This window comes from Meles meles, chromosome 18, assembly GCF_922984935.1.
Source record: "Meles meles chromosome 18, mMelMel3.1 paternal haplotype, whole genome shotgun sequence".
Taxonomy (NCBI): domain Eukaryota; kingdom Metazoa; phylum Chordata; class Mammalia; order Carnivora; family Mustelidae; genus Meles; species Meles meles.
The window spans coordinates 44,527,737-44,544,656 of record NC_060083.1 but is presented as its reverse complement, the minus strand read 5'-3'; the positions used below and the strand labels follow the sequence as shown (position 1 = coordinate 44,544,656).

General features: G+C 56.6%; 3 protein-coding genes and 1 long non-coding RNA gene across 6 annotated transcripts; 2 read left to right on the top strand and 2 right to left on the bottom strand.

The window, feature by feature from the left end:
* Positions 1-123: 123 nt before the first annotated feature.
* On the top strand, positions 124-5,171 carry LOC123930140 (PSMC3 interacting protein). The gene is made up of 8 exons (XM_045986394.1): positions 124-1,008; positions 1,104-1,204; positions 1,379-1,468; positions 3,423-3,534; positions 3,955-4,100; positions 4,205-4,258; positions 4,377-4,436; positions 4,517-5,171. The coding sequence occupies exons 1-8, from the start codon at positions 975-977 to the stop codon at positions 4,571-4,573; spliced, it is 654 nt and encodes a 217-aa protein (XP_045842350.1). The 5' UTR covers positions 124-974; the 3' UTR covers positions 4,574-5,171.
* On the bottom strand, positions 4,813-9,547 carry MLX (MAX dimerization protein MLX). 3 transcript variants are annotated; one of them, XM_045986392.1, is made up of 8 exons: positions 9,439-9,547; positions 8,911-8,947; positions 8,335-8,424; positions 7,961-8,067; positions 7,600-7,699; positions 7,292-7,391; positions 6,744-6,945; positions 4,813-5,976 (listed from the first exon to the last, which is right to left on the bottom strand). In XM_045986392.1, the coding sequence occupies exons 1-8, from the start codon at positions 9,478-9,480 to the stop codon at positions 5,920-5,922; spliced, it is 735 nt and encodes a 244-aa protein (XP_045842348.1). In that variant the 5' UTR covers positions 9,481-9,547; the 3' UTR covers positions 4,813-5,919. The 3 variants fall into 3 exon arrangements, with proteins under 3 accessions (XP_045842348.1, XP_045842346.1, XP_045842349.1); XM_045986390.1 differs by having other exon boundaries at positions 9,277-9,515; XM_045986393.1 differs by lacking the exon at positions 8,335-8,424.
* Positions 9,548-10,200: 653 nt separating this feature from the next.
* On the bottom strand, positions 10,201-13,867 carry COASY (Coenzyme A synthase). The gene is made up of 9 exons (XM_045986586.1): positions 13,168-13,867; positions 12,328-12,542; positions 11,934-12,065; positions 11,613-11,802; positions 11,464-11,528; positions 11,196-11,280; positions 10,931-11,028; positions 10,694-10,840; positions 10,201-10,593 (listed from the first exon to the last, which is right to left on the bottom strand). Exons 1-9 carry the CDS (start codon positions 13,865-13,867, stop codon positions 10,543-10,545), a joined length of 1,683 nt encoding a protein of 560 aa, XP_045842542.1. The 3' UTR covers positions 10,201-10,542.
* On the top strand, positions 13,769-15,189 carry LOC123930254. The gene is made up of 3 exons (XR_006816022.1): positions 13,769-13,903; positions 14,279-14,465; positions 14,650-15,189. It is a non-coding gene; the product is annotated as an uncharacterized LOC123930254 (long non-coding RNA).
* Positions 15,190-16,920: the final 1,731 nt, after the last annotated feature.

Here is a 16,920-nt window from a genome sequence, read left to right as displayed (position 1 = left end):
CCTGGGATCATGACCTGAGCGGAAGGCAGAGGCCTTCAGCCCACTGAGCCACCCAGGCACCCCTTTAAAAAAATTTTTTTTAAGCTTTTATTTATTTAGATAACAGGTTTTAAAAAGTGGCACCATGCTCCTCCTCTGGAGTGAGCCGCAGGGACAGCTGCTCTTTGGCCTTCGGCTGACCTCAGAAACTAGAAACACTTATTTCAGGCTTTGTCCCACTGGCCACTGTGGGCAGGAGTGGAAAACACCTGCCAGGTGTTGCCATAAGATCACTCCGCCAACAGGAAACTTTCTACAAGCTTTGCGGCTTAACAGCATAGCCCCCTCCCAACCTTGCCTTCCCCCGGCGTCCAAACCTCAGCGCGTGTGGAGCGCCCCCTGTGCGCGAGGCTCGGGAACCGGCAAATGTGGACAGCGCTGTGCTCGCAGGGCTCTCAGGCATTGGGTCCTCCCAACCGCCCTCCTGCTAGTACCTCTTGTTCCTGTTTTACAAATGAGACTGGCGGTCGAAAAGGACACTGGGCCGTGGGACAGGACACGTCCCTGTGGGTAACTGACCCTGTGACCTTGAGCAAGTCGCTAACCCGGCGGGAGCTGAGCCTCTCTCTCCCTTGGAACACCGCCCCAGCTCACGGTCAGGAGAGCTCAGCCGCCCCTGGAAGTGGGTTTCCAGGCCCCAAGTAGTGGTTGGCCCGACCTGCTCCCGGAGCCGGAGGGCGCGGGGAGGAGTGGGCGGGAGCCGGCCGGAGACAGCGCCAGCGCCAGCGTCCCGCCCCCGCCGCTGCGACCCCGGGGGCCGACGCCCCGCTCAAGTCGGACTGAACTACGGCGCCCGGGAAGGTCGGTCCGTGCTTCGCGAAGACGTCCCCTTCCGCCAATCACCGCTTGCGGCCCGCCCCTCTCGTCGCCGGAAGCAGCCGTTGCCTCGAGCAACGACAACGTCCGGCTTTCCGAGTTGGCGGCGGGAAAAGGCCATGAGTAAAGGCCGGGCGGAGGCCGCGGCGGGAGGTAAGCGGGGCGGTGGGCGCGGGAGAGACTCGGGCGGGGGTACGGGAGAGGCGATGGTTTGGTGACCCCCACCCCTGCCGCGTGTGTCTTCGTAGCCCCTGGGATCCTCCTGAGGTACCTGCAGGAGCAGAACAGACCCTACAGCGCCCAGGACGTGTTCGGGAACCTGCAGCGGGAACACGGACTGGGCAAGGCGGTGAGGACCCTCTCCTGGGACTCCTCCCCTTGGGGCCCCTCGAATCAGTCCGGGGTGCTGCCCTCGCGGGGCTGCCATTCCAGCCTTGGGCTTCCTAAGGCTTGTCGGGCTGAAATTCCCGCTGCGTGGGCCCCGAAGTTATTGCCCTGACTGCCCGCCGCCCTCCCCCGCCAGGCGGTGGTGAAGGCGCTGGAGCAGCTGGCCCAGCAAGGCAAAATCAAAGAGAAGATGTACGGCAAGCAGAAGATCTATTTTGCGGACCAGGTGAGGGAACCTGTGCAGATTATCGCCCGTGTGACACCCCGACATTAGGTCAGCCAGTCTCTAGAATGAACTCTCTTCTGGGGAATTTGGGGCACCCCATGAAACTCACCTGTCCTAGGTCATGAAAAGGGCCCCAGGCACCCTTTAAATCAGAGTGGGTACTCCCCCTTGCTGTGACGCAGACTTAACGAGATCTCAGATTCGGGCCAGGATAGATAACAGAAGATCCTGAATTGCTGCTGCCGAGATCCATTCCCTCCTGGAAGTTTCTTTTTCCCAGTCATCTAGATTAGAACCATCTGCCACACGATTCGCCTCCTGCCCCCACCCCTCACTCCCAACACAGGTAAAGCTGATTTTGTATCTCTGGGCCAGCCCACCACCTGGATGCCTTCTAGACCTTTCTGAGTCAGTAGTAATACTGCTAAGTATCCCTCATCCCCCCACATGGGCGCCTCTCCCTGCTTCTCCCTCAGTGGAGTCATGCTTTACCCAACCTAGAGACTGGGGAGCCCCTCTCCGCTCTCCCCCAGGGCCCTGTTGGTTTTCCCTCTTCCTGACTCGGCCTCTCCTTTCCATCCGCATCTCCTGATACCCTCCTAGCTTCTGCTGGCCTCAGAGGTCTTCAGCACTGAATTACACGTTCCCAATGTGGTCTGCGTGGGTGCACAGCGAGTGCCGTTGCCCGACTTCGAACTCTCGCGCTCCCTAGAGTAGGGAAAAGGTACTAGGGAGACTCGGCCCTGGTGCCTCACTGTCCCTTCTCGGTCCACTCACGAGGACAAGAACATTTAGATGAGTTTTACTCCTGTGTCCTTCCTCTGCCTCGAGTTTTAAAGACCCTTCTAGACTCTTCTGCCTCTTTGCTCAGCTAACTCTTACTCATCCTGTAAGATTCTCCTCAGGCATCACCTTCTCCAGAGACCTTCCCTGAATTCTCTGATCGCCTGTCCTGCAGGCGCTCGCTTCTTTGAGGGACGCGCTTGTCTTACGCGTCTCGCTGGACCGCAGCTCTTCCAGGGCAGGCCCCACTTCTCACCCGTGTTCCTTTGCTCAGCACCCCCACCCCAGAAGCTGACATCCAGTAGACACCGAATACTAGTTTCACTGAACCGAACCACCACCAAGGCTGATTTTCCTAAAATCGGTTTCATTATGTGACAACTCTAGATTCCTTAAGGGAGAGTTTTGCAGATTTCCTTCTATGAAGAGCCAGACCCTTAATATTTTAGGGTTTTGCGGGCCAGATGGTCTCTTGTCCCAGATACACAGCTGTCACAAGCCCTTGTGACTGCCGCTGGAGAGCAAAAGCCACCCAAGACTGAACGCATGGTCGCGGCTGTTTCAGTCGGTGTGTTTTCAAACTCCGGGTCTGACAGGATGTGGCGTGCAGGCTGTAGTTTGCTGCCTGCTGCTCTAAGGGTTTGCCTTGCCATAATGTAGAGGCCCCGGCGTGCAGGCTGGCATTCCTGTTCTCCCTAATGTGCTCCCCATTGTCACCGACAAGACCCCCCAGAGCCCCAGCACCATCCTCGGTAGCAGCTGGTCCCTCGGGGCAGGCTGCTCAGGCTTGTCCCTTCAGTACTGCCCCCGCCTCCGTCCCCGTCCCAGTTCTTCCTGTTGTGGGAACGTGTAATTCAGGTATCCCTACCTTGGGGAGAATGTTCCTTTACTCCTTTAGCCCAGTGAGCAGTCTTAGCACTAAGCTGAGATCTCTCGCCCTGTTAGTATCCTGCCAGCCTTGACGCTCCTTGAGGACAAGCGCGAGGTTTCACTTCTCGATCATACCTTGTTGTTAGCTGGGACCAGTACTAAACTGAGTGGTTTCTCACAGGCCCTCTGGAGGGCTGGGGAACCCCCCAGTCTTGCATGTATGTGATGCTGCCCCCACCCCAGATGAGGTTCCCCTCCCGTGCCTCACATCAGCCCCCCCGTTTTTCCTCACCTCTGGCAGGACCAGTTTGCCATGGTGAGCGACGCTGACCTCCAAGGCCTGGATGCCAAAATCGTGGCCCTCACTGCTAAGGTGCAGAGCTTACAGCAGAGCTGCCGCCACATGGAGGCTGGTAGGACTGGGCAGCCCCCGAGGGTGCCCCTAGGGTCAGGGTCGGTCTAGAGGTCAGGGATTAGGGAGTGAACGGTTTGCTGGGTGCAGTGTTGTCCCACGGCAGTGACTCTCTCTGCTGGGCTGCCACAGGCATCGTATCAAAAGAGAGAAAGGCTAATGGCCTCTGAATGGGAGTGGGCAGGACATGCGTTTGCTTTCCCTAACACCCCCAGTAGATGGAGGAGGAGAGAAAACAGGAATAAACTGGTAATTCTGTAAGCCTTCATCTCAGCTGAGCATTTCCAGAATGTGGAACTCATTCTGTGTGTAGAACCAGAGAGCAAGGTAGGGGCCCAGTCACTACCTCAGGAGCACCCGCTGGGAAAGACAAAGCCCCAGCCTCGGGGTTGGGAGTGACCCCGGAGAGCTGTGGTTTCAGAGCTGAAGGAGTTAACTAGTGCCCTGACCACACCGGAGATGCAGAAGGAGATCCAGGAGTTGAAGAAGGAGTGTGCTGGCTACAGAGAGAGACTGAAGAATATTAAAGCAGCCACCAACCACGTGACTCCAGAAGAGAAAGAGCGGGTGAGCTGGGAGCGCGGGCAGTCGTGGGGGCGGGTGAGGCAGCGGCTGGGCCCCAGCAGCCACGGTGGGGCTGAGGGGCTAGAGGCAGCTGTTTCCCTGCCCAGGTGTACAGAGAGAGGCAGAAGTACTGCAAGGAGTGGAGGAAGCGGAAGAGGATGGTGAGTGAGCGTGCTCCGGGCAGGCCCGAGAAACGGCAGGAGGACCCGGGGCCCCGACAGCGCGGCCCCTCCAGGCGGTGCTGCCCACCTGAAAAGGGGTGGTTTTGTTTCCTGTCAGGCAACAGAGCTGTCTGATGCAATTCTGGAAGGATACCCCAAGAGCAAGAAGCAGTTCTTTGTAAGTGGTTCTCTCTCCCGTCCCCGCTCCTCTGAGTGCTGGGTCCAAGGAGCGCTCACTCACTTGTCTCCCTGCCCCAGGAGGAAGTCGGGATAGAGACAGATGAGGATCACAACGTGAAGCTCCCAGACCCTTGAGGGGTCCCCCTGCAGGACCCTGTGGGGGATGGAAAGAGAGGTCCGGCACTGGCTGCCTCCAGGTTGGCTTCTGTGTTTGTTCCTGCTGCTGTCTGTGGGCAGAGCAGCTGGGAGAGGGGCAGGAGCCAGAGTATGGGGCGCGGGGAGTGAGCAAGCCCACAGCCGATGGTCAGCCTCAAGTTCGTTTCACTGGCTACGTTCCAGTTGCTTGAACTGAACGCTCCAACTGGAAACAATGCTAAAGGAAAGCATTTGGCAGTATTTATTGTAATATCATTTGATATAAAAATACTTAAATTTCCTCTGGATAACCAAACCTCCCAGATGTCAACCCTGCAGAAGGCTACAGAGTGGAGACGGAAACTGTACATAGCATTCAAGGAGCCCAAGGCCTTACCCAGGACTTCTTGGAGCTCTGTACCCAGGAGGCCTTTAAATACCTTCTCTACCCCTTCACTCTGACCCCAAGTCCTGGGAGAGATGCAGGCAGCATGGGGACAGAGACCCAGATACACTCGACAGGAAGGGTAGGAGTGGTTCTGAGGCCCAGTTTGTTTTCCAAAATTGTAAGTTTAGCAAAACTGCACTGTTGGTGTTTAGAAAATTAAAAAAAAAAAAAAAAAAAAAAAAAAAAAAACGATTGCTACGTAGTACTGTGTGTGACACTTGACTTCTCTGTGCTGTGCTCCTGCCTGTGGGCACAGAGGGAGCAGGAGCACACAGGAAGGCTGCTTCCCTCTAGCACCCAGAGCAGGAAAAGAGATGGAGTAGCAGGCGAGGGCAGGATCCTGGCAGCCCTGCCCAGAGCTGGCCAGCAGAGCCTGGGTCCCACCTTGGGCCCGCCAGGGAGCCCTGGCCCAGGTACTAGGCAGCCTGTCACACTTCATGGCTGTGAGAGTATTTCCTCACGTTCCTTTTCTTTCTGTCCAGCTGCTGCCAAAATGGCCAAACTTGGGCCAGGTGTTGCCCAGATCTGGTCCAAGAGATCTAACCAAATGCAAATAGTAGCTCCCAGATACGTGTAGATCTAGAGCAAAAATCTGAGGCTTAGGAGGGGAGAGGACGGGAGCTCTTGGGGATGCCCAGAGCAGACTCCCACCCTGAGGATTTTTACGGGGAGGGGGGAAAGACAAGAGGCTCGAGTTTTGTGGTCCGTATAATAAATTAAAGCTTTCACAAAACAAACAACCTAGCCCCACTGAGGACGAGGGGTGTCGGGGAACCAAACGCCGGGAGCCAGCGGACCTGTGTGGAGCATCGAGTCTGATCTCAGAAGGCCAGCGGCTCTGTGGCCAAGCAGGAGACTAAGGCCTCTCTCTGGCTCTTCTGCGGGTTCGGGGCACCGGTCAGTACAGCTGGTTCTTCAGCTGGTGCAGGACACCAATCACGATCTCCCGGAGGGTCTGGTGGGGGCAGCAGAGGGAGACATGGGTGACGCTCAGGCAAGGACAGAGCTCCGTCTAGGGGACCTTGTGCCTACACAAGGCGTGCTCTTTAGAATTCAACAGAAAAAGCCCCTGGGCCGCACTGCTGTCTGCAGTTTACTCTGAAATGTCCCTGCGAGAGGATAGGGAAAGCGATGAAGGCATGGCTGGCTATGTGGAAAAGCAAATGCAAGAAATGGAAACGGTAGCATTTAAGTGTGGGCTTGGGAGTGTTCGGGACATAGTATGCTACAAGTGTTCCCAGAAGATGCCAGGAAACAAAAAAGTGGGACTCTCTGGATGCAAGTCAAGCCTCAGAAAAGGCAACGAGGCCTCAGGAGCACAAGACTCCGCAAGGGCATTCATACGCTGCCCCGCTGTCCCCTTACAAAGAACACAAGCCCCGGGCAGACTACTCCCGGGGGCCTGGGGGTGGCGGCCAGCAATCTTCCAGATGGGCCGAGTGAATCTGCTGCAAATCTGCTGCCGCAGTGAGGGTGACGTACTGGGCAGCCACAGGTGGGCTGAGAAGGGCCAGAGTTAGGCCCATGGGACTTAAGTGCCCAATCAGTCCTGCCAAATGAAACCTTATAGGAAAATCTGGGCTAAGAAGGAGAGGAGGGAGACACCCCCTAAGAAACCTGAAAGCTGCTGCCCTCCTCCTCTGGACAAATTCGGACTTGGGCCACTTTGCCCGGAGGAGGGGAGAACACTCCCCCCACCCCACGATCACGGCTACTCCGTACCTGAGGCTTACAGTGCTCCTCAATCCAGCTGAAGACACAGGCTGAAAGCTCCTGGAAGCTGGCCACGGAGATGGAGGCATTGAAGGACTGGAACAGGGAGTCCATGATGCCTTGAAACACATTGAACTTGACCTGGTCAGAGACCTGGTCTTCCCCCTCATGGGGGTTGTCCTGGTGTGCCTTCACAATCTGCTCGTAGTTCCTGAAAGCGAGGAGTGAACAGGGCTCAGGTGCCGAGGTTCTCCCCCAGGAAGCTCCTGGAGAGCTGCTGCGAGGTAGTCCACATCAGCCAGACACTGCTTGGGGACAGAAATGGTGGCCCCTCTCCCCACCCTTCCCGTCATGAAGCCCACAGGCACTTCGAGAACGTGCTGTGCGTCAGGGACACTGGGGTACAGAGGCCGGCCTCCAAGCGGCCACCTGAGGGAGTGAGAGATTATCTGGCCCGTAGTATCTGATGTGGCCTTTGAATGAGAGGAAGGTATGAACTGAGGTCTGGCCGAGTCCCCTCAGAAGCCCTGGCTCCCCCAGCTCCGTGTCGCCCTTACACTTTCATGATCTTCAGGGCCGTGACGTCCTTGCGTAGCATGGACACTTCCTCCTCCTGCTTTTTCTTCTCCTTGTGCAAAAACTGGATGTAGTCAATGGCTGGGGTGGGTGGGGGTGGGCACAGAGGAGTCTCAACCAGAAGGACAAGGCTGACTTTGTCTCACTTTCCCCCCATCTCACTCCCCACCTCCCCCATAACCACTGCCCCCCCCCCCCCCCCAGGGCCAGGCCGAGAGTGGGTAGAATTCTCTGGCCTCTTCACTACCCTGCTGGCCCCAACCACTCCCAGGGCTCTCCCTGGTCATACTCTTCTGTAGAACGATGGCTTTGCTGAGCTTTTGGGAACCAATGGAGAAGTCCTGCTGCTGGCAAGTGGGGACGATTGTCTGAAGGTCATCATAGCCTCTCTGTGGAGACATCAGGGGAAACAAGGCTTCCTTTAACTCTGCGGATTAAGGCAAACTCGCACCAAGCTTTCTCCTCAAGAACTGAGTTCCATGCTCGAAACTCAAACAGGTGGGGGTGCTGGAAGGAGGGAGGTGTTCCCATCCAGAGACCAGATTAGCTGCCCACAAGGATGCCTGGGGCTGTCTTGATGAGGTCGGGGCAGAGTGAATCAAACGTAATGGGCCTTCCTGTGCTGGCCGAGCTGCGGGCCCCCCAGTCACCTTGATGGCGTCTCTCCTCTTCTGCTCAGCCTGCGTGTGTGCTCGCCGCCGCCGGTCCTTGTAGGACTCCTTGTAGGACTCCTGGTGGTAATCGCTGTCCTCGTCATCTACGCTCAAAGTTGGGGGCGGGAAGAGGTCATTTTGAGGCCCAGTGGGGCCCAGCTCACCCACCGTGAAAGAAAAAACTGGTGCCTAGACACAGCGAATGTACAGAACAAGCTAAGGTCCTAGATGAGGTGCGAGACAGTGAGAGCCTGTGTCTATCACTAGGCCTCCAGCACCCCCATGTGGGTGACTGGAGCTTCCTGTCTGGGAAATACACTAAAATGATGGTGTAACTGAGTCCCCCCAGGTCGGGGCATGTTGCTGCCTACCTGTATTGGGGACGGAAGAGGCACTGGTGGAACCGATGCTATTAGCTCTGGACACTACACTCCCCTTTCGGGTACTTTCTACAAAAAGCCCTGGAAAAGAGAGGTCCCAATCACTAAGAGGTAAGGCAGGGGAACACTATTAGACCCTGAGAAACCTGTGAGTACAGTGGCTTCCTGATCCTTAAATCTGACCTCTCCCTTTCAACCCCAAAGCCACTCATACTAGGGCACCCTTTTCCTGTTTGTGCCAAGCTGCAGTGCTCCTGTCCCTGATGTCCACGCTACTCCATGGGCCTGAAATGGTACCACTGGTTCACAAAATGGCATCTGGGCACAAGGAGGGTGAGAGCGCGGCCAGCTATCACTACTGTCATCACTTCCCTGCTTCAGAGCAGAGGGAACCAGGTGTACCCTTATGCTTCCTGCCCCGGTCCTGCAGCTCCTCCCTGTCTCAGGGCAGGAACTCGGCTCAGGGACAGTGGACTGTGCTCAGGTGTGGCTGGCAAGGCCATGGGAATCTATAGGGCTGCAGCGGGAGCGTCGTGAGGGAGCAGGAGACAGTGGGGAGGCACTCACCGGGGTCCAGACTGTTGTCGCTGTAGGCGTATTCCACCTGCAGCACCAAGCAAAGGAAGCTCATCAGACCTGGGCCCAGGGACCGCACCTCCTTTCACTCCGCGCGCGCGCACACACACATATATCCTACCCACACCCAACCCCCAAGGTACGCAGGCAATTTCGGGATGCACGCGCGCGCGAGCGCGCGCACACACACACACACACTCTTCCCCTGGGGTGCGCAGGCGATTGCAGGACTGCCCCGGGACCTAAGAGCGGATAGGCCATGGGAGCGCCTCCCCTACCCACGCTCCAGCACCTCTCCAGCCCCCAAACCCTGCCCCCCCACACACTCGTGTACCCACGCGTCACTTGTCTCCCCACCTTGGCACGCGCGGGGTGAGAGCTGTCTTCTCTGCAGCCCCGGGGCCCGGAGGGCGGGGGGACCTTTGGGGACTGTAAGGAATCCCCTCGTCTTCCGGCCCCCCCACGTGCACGAGCCCGACCCGCCCTCCCCTCGCCGGCGTGCGCGCCCGCGGGGCTTGCCTTGACCCAGGGGTCGTCCGGAGAGGCGCCCGGCTCAGTCATCTCCGACCCACCAAACCGGAAACCAGCCCGCGGGCGGGCCCCCTGTCGCGAGGAAGGGGCGAGGCGCATCCACGTGACCCAAACCCACCAACCCAAGAACGCGAGGCGGAGGGCGGGGCGGGTGGGGCGAGCGCATGCGCGGCCCAGAAACACCGAAACCGTGTACCAAAGACGCTGGCGTCGGAGCGGAAACGGGTAGTGTTTCTGCTAACGCGACATGAATCATTCTGTAAAATGGGGTCTCCTCAAAAGGCTCGTCCAGTGTCACCGACAGTCGTGTGCACGCGCTGTGCGAGCCCAGGCGGCTCTCAGGGCGCGTGTCCCAGCCCCGCCCTGCAGGCGGCCCTGAAGGTGCAGGCTTAGCCACCTGGGTCGACACCGCCTGGCTGCCAGCTCCAGCCCCGTGAGGGCAGAGGCCCCGCCGGGGTTCTTAAAGTACTGTTTTCCAAAACCAGCCAGGCATCTGGCAGGAGACCAGTGGAAGACACTGTCAGAGTCTGTTAGCCAAGTTATGCTACTTTACAGACGGGGAAACCGAGGAACCTCGAAAGTCTGTAGCTTCTTGCAAAACAGACCGCTATCAGTGATAGAACCAAGGCTGACCTCTGTCTGGCTAGCTTCAAAAGCCAAGCTCTTAACCACTGCACTCCCAGGTTCCAGCTCAAGGCTCCCCAAGATACCCAGAGGCATCCGGCCAGGAAGAAGACACCACACAGGCAGCACCCGGCAACATTCATCTTTAATTGTTACAAGTTCCAGTGTTTGCCCTGGCCACAGTCGGCCATGGATATCACACGCTGTGGGCAAGAGTGGGCACAGAATGCCAGAGAGGCCTGCTCCCCCAAGTGCCACATCCTCAGTGATGGCCAAAGGCCAGCCAGCAAGCTGTGTAAGGCTCCGCACGTCCAGCAGGCCCGGCCCTGCGCTCCTCAGTTTGGCTCAGAGCCCTCTAGGCCCAACCAGGATGAGCACGGAGGCCCCCACTCCTCCTCACCACTGAATCTCTGGGCAGCTCCAAGGGCCACTCTGGCCCCACAGAGAAGTCCATGTCAGCCACGGGCCTCACAGCGTCTGGGGGATGCGCTTCTGCAAGAGGGCCCAGGCTTTCTCCACCTTTGAGCAGGCCAGAAGGTTTGGAGAAGAGAGGACAGGGTCAGGCAGGCACCCAGCAGAGACCACCTCCCCACAACCCAGCCCTTCCCTCAGCACCAACCTGGCGTTGGGTGACATGCGGTTCCCATAAGGTGCTCAGCACCACGTGGCTCCGGTCCACGAGCTGCTGCCCACTCATCTGGCTCTGCAACCGGCTTTGAGCTGCAGCCTCACTTAGACCATCCCTTTCCACGATGCGTCTTATGGCCTTGACACAGACAAGGCATAGGTCAGCCCACTAGCTCAGAGCAGGCTGCAGCCTGCAGTGGGGACAGGGTGGGAGATGGGGTCCAGATACCTCAGTCTCGGGAATGACAACGGTCCACACCTCGTGCACCATGTCCTGCCAGCCGGCTTCAAGCAGCATAGCAGCATCGATCACACACACGTGCTTTCCTGTGGGGAGACCCCAGTCACTGCTGGCAGCGTGCCGCCACTTACCAACAGAGCCAGTGAGGCCCAGTCCCAAGGACAGTGGAGGGTCTGCCTTGGGGCGGGGAAGCTCCCAGGAGGAGAGCTGGCCTGATGTCCCCCTTGGCTGCTCCCCTTATCCCTCCACTCACCCTCAGCCACAGCCTGCTCCATCTCCGCTCGCGCCAGCTTTGCGATAACTGGCCACATGATATCCGTGAGCATCTTCAGCTGCTTCTGAGGAGGAGAACAGAGGAAGCAGACAGTTGACCTTCCCTCAGAGACGGAGCCAGCCCGAGGGAGGTGACTGGGAACAGGTGAGTGGAAAGTGGCACTCTGGACCAGAGCAGAGAGGTCCACTGGCTCCCAACCTCTGCGTCTAGTAGCAGCCGAGAAACCCTTGAAGAGGAGTATGTTTACCTTGTTCCCAAACACCCGGCTGCCTAGGACCTTCCTGTTGATAATGCCATCTTTATGGAGAATATCTGGACAAGAGAGACACGGGGCTGGGCAAGGAGGCCGGGCTGACTCCTCACTTCAGGCCACTTGCAGCCCTCCCCAGGTATTACCTGTTCCGAAGGCCTCCACAACAGGCTGGTAGGCAGGACCACCTGGGGCATAGGCCCGATGGCCCAGCTGGTCACTGTCAATGACAAATGCCCCCAGGCCCTTAAGCCGCTGAGCTACTGAGCTCTTCCCGGAGCCACTGATGCCCGTCAGCCCAATCACGTAGAGTTGTTTGGGGAGCTCTGGCCTCTTCTGGAGGTGGAGGAGAGGGAACCCCAGTTACTAGGGTCTTCGGACTCATCCTTGGGACTGAATTCTTCAGTCTTTACTCTCCAGCATTTCCAGCCCACCCAAGAGGGGAGAGAGTGGGAGGGTAGGCATACATATGGAGGCCGAAGCAGGTTTCCCAGCATTCGATGGCGGAAGCTAGAGGAGCTGACTTTATCTTCTTCATTTTCCTTGTGGCTTTGGTCCTTCAGCAGCTGGATCTGGTATAAGGCAAGCTCCTCCAGGTCCTGCAGTACAAGAGGAGAGGTAAGGAGAGAGAAGGAGGGCCAGTGACACTCGAGTTGTCCCCCACCCCCCATATCCTCCCCTACATATTCCAGAGGTAGAGCCTGCAGCCAAGAGCAAGCTGGGAACCGTTTCCTTCTTGCCTCTTCCTCACCACCCTAAACCCTCTCTTCCCTCCTCTAGGGCTGTGGTACTTCCAGCAGTCCCCCACATGGCCTTCCCCAGCCCCATCCACTCCCTCTGCCAGTCTCCCCCAGGGGTTACATTCTCAAGGCGGAAGCGGTTGACGGCCATCCCCCCACGATAGGTCTCCTCGCTGACCACCAGGAACTCCAAGGAGGGGTCAGAGCCAGCGGGCCCATAGGGGTCCAGCAGGGGGATGATATCAAAAGTCAAGGAGGGCTTGATGTCCACCAGGAACTCACTCAGATGTTCCACACGCTCTGCATAGGGTTGGAGCAGCTCAGGGAGCAACTTGCCTGGGGAAGGAGCCCAAAAAAACAGGGAGATCTTTTTATTGGGGAGGAAAAGTATAAGCAAGTTTGGGGAAGACTGTCCCTAAGCATCCAATCTCCGGAAAGGGGTGGGTGGCAGGAAGAAAGGGCTAAGCTGGGAAGTGGTCTGTGTCAGGGGAGCTACCAAGAGGGGGCAGCCGCCAAGTACAACAGTCACGGTAGGCACCGGCCTGTGCCCGGAGAACCAGCCGTGCCAGCATCAGAGTCAGATGGAGAATTCCAAGACCCACCCAACCACAAGTCCCCTCTCACTGTGTCTCTGGCACAACTACCTAGAACCCACTCATCCATTTATTGCCAGGGTCTCAATCTGTGGGGTTCATCACCCGGAGAACTTCTTCAAAGTGCAGACTCCTTGGCTCCACATTTGGGGAATTCTGATTTGAGTGGTGACTAGACCACACTGAGAAAGCTGCACTTACTCATTTAACATCATTTCCTTAGCACCAACTGGATGCCAGTCACTGTGACATCTGGGAACAGTGGGAAGTAAAGGAGGGCCCCCCTGTTCCTCAATCATGAACTGGGGGCAAGGTTAAGGAGTTCTGAGGGCCTTCCCCTGCTCTATTCCAGGGTTGGTCTCACTCACTCTTCAACAGGTCTTTGTCTGCTACTCCCACCACAAGCTGCTCCTGGGCCAGGATGCACGCGACGCTGAGCAACACCTTGTGAGCATTGTGCAGGCGGTCAAATGTGCCACCCACAGCCCCACGGTGGTAGCCACGCACTGGCTGCTTTGGAGACCTGGCCACGGGGGAGGCTGGCCTGATGGTGGAGGGTAAGGGGACATCCAGGGACTCCACAGGCAGCTCTCCCGGCCCATAATCGGGGTATAGCAGCACTGAAGCCAGTTGGGGACAACAACTATAGCAGCTGGTGGCATAACGCTCTAGCTGTTGCTTGACCGGGTTGTACTGGCTTCCGTCCAGGGTCTGGAAGTCAGTCAGCACCACTTCCGGTGGGTGGGCCAGGTTCTGGACTGAACCGGACAGGGGAGGGAGAAAGGCGCTCTTGGCTCCGATATTGGTCAGCAGGACTCTGACGTCCAGGTGCCTGTGGACGTCGGCGCCAGCGTAGAGGTGTGTGATGAAATCCAAGACCTCAAACGTGGCCGGCACGAGGCTGGATTGGGGCTGAGCTGGGGCCCCCAGACTCATGCCGGGCTGCAGGTGTACATAGAGCGTGTGATTCACCAGCCGGGCCGCCGAGGTCAGGATGGGGGCCAGGCGAGGGGCCAGGGAGGCCAAGGGCGTCGTCAGCACCAGGAGGCCCGACCGGAATACGGCCATGCTGCCCAGGCCTGCGGACAGCCAGGGAGACGAGGCGTGGGTGATGAGGGGTTATGTGGCTGACGCTGAAAAGTGGGGCCTTGGACCCAAGGGAGGGGACCTGGCGCAGGGACGGGGGTCTGTGCTGATCCAAAGGAAACCGGGGGAAGGCACGGGGCCTGGTACACGGCGCCTCGGGTCTATGTGCTAAGCCGCGCTTTCCACATTTCTCAAACGCAGCAGTGAAGTCGCTGAACTGAATCGCAATCCGGGGAAACTAGGCTGGACAAGAGCCCCTGAGTCATGGGGATCCAGAAATCGCGGGCCCTCCTGCCAGGCTGTACCCGGGTCTTCAGAAACTCGAAGGAGGGGACTAGAGGAAAACGCTCAGGCTCGGGTCGGTCCCCTACTTACTGAGACCTCTGGGCTTAGGTTCCGCGAGCGCCGCCGCGGAGGCTCACCAGGATGCGACCCGGAAATACTAGTTGAGCAGCTGCGTGTCCGAGCTACGGAACGGCGGAAAGGCCAAAGTCTCTGCTCTGTTCGGGATGTCGCGAGACTTTGTACGGCGTGGGGCGAGTCCTGCCGAGGGGGCGGGGCCGGAGTCGGGGTTGAGTAGGTGGGTGAAGCCTTATTTCCAGATTCCAGCCGCCGGGGGTCTGGACCGTGGAGGGCTAGGCGGTCCTGAAAGGGTTTTGTGAATGCTCTTTAGACATTAAGAGAGGAGGATGGCTTCAGCCAGGTTACCCAGGACAGCGGCAAAGGCAGAACTAACACCTGGCTTTCCTCTTAATAAATTACAGAAATGGGAGTCACAGGGTGGCACCGAAGTCAGGACTCAGAGTCCCCCGCAACCCTCCTGGCGCCCTCCCAGTTTGAGGATCCTCCTGTGGAAGGACCATTCTGTCCGAGTCCTCATTGCACAGCTGGGGAAATTGAAGCCCTCTGTGTTCCAGGAACATTATAACGAAGGTCTTGTGGCTCCGGAGTTCTCCACACCACCCAGAACCAGTTTGAGAGAGAGAGAGGAGGAGAGCTCTGCCTGGCAGCCCAGTAGGGTTGCCAGAGGGTGGTCTCCAGACAGGAGAAAAGGGGAGGAGGTAGGGAGACCTAGAGGCAAGGGTTTACTGTGAAGCTAATGGGGCCCGAAAGGTTGGAACTGGTAGTCTCCGTGGGGGGAGGAAGCTAGGATGCCATCGGGAGATATTTCAGATAAAGTGTCCACAAAGGTCTCAAAAGGGAGGGAAACCAATTTCCAAGATTGCAGTAATGTGCTATCATTTTCCCAAACTAAACAATGCTTGTTTTCATAACTATGTGGGTTCATTTTGTATATTTTTAAAGATTTTATTTATTTAGGGCGACTGGGTGGCTCAGTTGTTAAGCGTCTGCCTTCAGCTGGAGTCATGATCCCAGTATCCTGGGATCCGGCACAGCATTGAGCTCCCTGCAGAGCAGGAAGCCTGCTTTTCCCTCTCCCACTCTCCCTACTTGTATTCCCTCTCTTGCTGTCTCTCTGTCAAATAAGTGAATAAAATCTTAAAAAAAAAAAAAAAAGCAAAAATGATTTTTTAAAAAAAGTCTTTGCTTTTATTATTTATTTATTTGACAGGGAGACACGGAGAGAGGGAACACAAGCAGGGCGTGTGGGAGAGGGAGAAACAGGCTTCCTGCTGAGCAGGGAGCCCAATGAGGGGCTCGATCCCAGAACCCTGGGATCATGACCTGAGCTGAAGGCAGACACTTAACGACTGAGCCACCCAGGTGACCCAAAAATGATTTTTTAAAAAAAGATTTTATTTATTTATTTGAGAGAGACAGACAGAGAGGCAGCACAAGCAAGGGGGAAGGGCAGAGGGAATGGGAGAAGCAAGGTCCCTGCTGAGCAGGGAACCAGACATGGGGCTCTATCCCAGAACCCCAGGATCATGACTTGAGCTAAAGGCAGATGCTTAATCGACTGAGCCACCCAGGCACCTTAAAAAGGTGTCCCAAGGGGTGCGTGGCTGGCCCAGTCTGTAGAGCATGCAACACTTGATCTCACGATTGTAAGTTCAAGCCCCACATCGGGTGTAGAGTACTTAAAAATAAAATCTTAACATGTGTTGTGATGAGCACTGGGTGTTATACGCAAATAATGAATCATTGAACACTACATCAAAAACTAATGATGAGGGCGCCTGGGTGGCTCAGTAGGTTAAAGCCTCTGCCTTCGGCTCAGGTCATGATCCCAGGGTCCTGGGATCGAGCCCCACATCGGGCTCTCTGCTCTGCGGGAAGCCTGTTTCCTCCTCTCTCTCTGCCTCTCTGCCTACTTGTGATCTCTGTCTGTCAAATAAATAAATAAATTATTTAAAAAAAAAAAAAAAAAAACTAATGATGAGGGGCTCCTGGGTGGCTCAGTGGGTTAAGCCTCTGCCTTCAGCTCAGGTCATGATCTCAGGGTCCTGGGATCGAGCCCCAAATCAGGCTCTCTGCTCAGCAGGGAGCCTGCTTCCCCCACCCCCCTCTCTGCCTGCCTCTCTGCCTACTTTTCTGATCCCTCTCTCCCTCTGTCAAATAAATAAATAAATAATCTTTTTAAAAAAAACTAATGATGAAAAAGAAACAAAAGTAAAGACCTAATGATGTATTATATGTTGGCTAACTGAACATAATAAAAAAAAATAAAATCTTAAAAAGTAAATAAAATAAAGAGGTGTCCCCCCACCCAGGCGCCCCCTTAGGTTGGATTTTTAAAAAGAGAACCCAGGGGCGCCTGGGTGGCTCAGTGGGTTGGAGCCTCTGCCTTCGGCTTGGGTCGTGGTCTCAGGGTCCTGGGATCAAGCCCAGAGTCGGGCTCTCTGCTTGGCGAGGAGCCTGCTTCCCTTCCTCTCTCACTGCCTGCCTCTCTGCCTACTTGTGATCTCTGTCAAATAAATAAATAAAATATTTTTAAAAGTTAAAAAAAAATAAAAAGAGAACCCAAAATAAAGAATCAAACTGCAGACTCTCAGGGAGTACCTTGAAACATCGGAGCACACTCCCACGCAGAATCACTGCTGGAAGAGATCATCAAGAAAACCTGGCTGCCA

What these genes read in the sequence shown, in the direction of transcription:
- LOC123930140 (XM_045986394.1), top strand. Translation starts at nt 975, where the DNA reads ATGAGTAAAGGCCGGGCGGAGGCCGCGGCGGGAG. An exon ending in AACACGGACTGGGCAAGGCG is followed by an intron (nt 1,205 to 1,378) that starts GTGAGGACCCTC and finishes CTCCCCCGCCAG; the next exon opens with GCGGTGGTGAAGGCGCTGGA. An exon ending in AGATCTATTTTGCGGACCAG is followed by an intron (nt 1,469 to 3,422) that starts GTGAGGGAACCT and finishes CACCTCTGGCAG; the next exon opens with GACCAGTTTGCCATGGTGAG.
- MLX (XM_045986390.1), bottom strand. Translation starts at nt 9,480, where the DNA reads ATGACTGAGCCGGGCGCCTCTCCGGACGACCCCTGGGTCAAGGCAAGC. An exon ending in CTCACCCCGCGCGTGCCAAG is followed by an intron (nt 8,948 to 9,276) that starts GTGGGGAGACAA and finishes TTGGTGCTGCAG; the next exon opens with GTGGAATACGCCTACAGCGA. An exon ending in AGAGGAGAGACGCCATCAAG is followed by an intron (nt 7,700 to 7,960) that starts GTGACTGGGGGG and finishes ATGTCTCCACAG; the next exon opens with AGAGGCTATGATGACCTTCA.
- COASY (XM_045986586.1), bottom strand. Translation starts at nt 13,867, where the DNA reads ATGGCCGTATTCCGGTCGGGCCTCCTGGTGCTGACGACGCCCTTGGCC. An exon ending in AGACAAAGACCTGTTGAAGA is followed by an intron (nt 12,543 to 13,167) that starts GTGAGTGAGACC and finishes CTCCTTCCCCAG; the next exon opens with GCAAGTTGCTCCCTGAGCTG. An exon ending in GGAGCAGGCTGTGGCTGAGG is followed by an intron (nt 11,029 to 11,195) that starts GTGAGTGGAGGG and finishes GTCTCCCCACAG; the next exon opens with GAAAGCACGTGTGTGTGATC.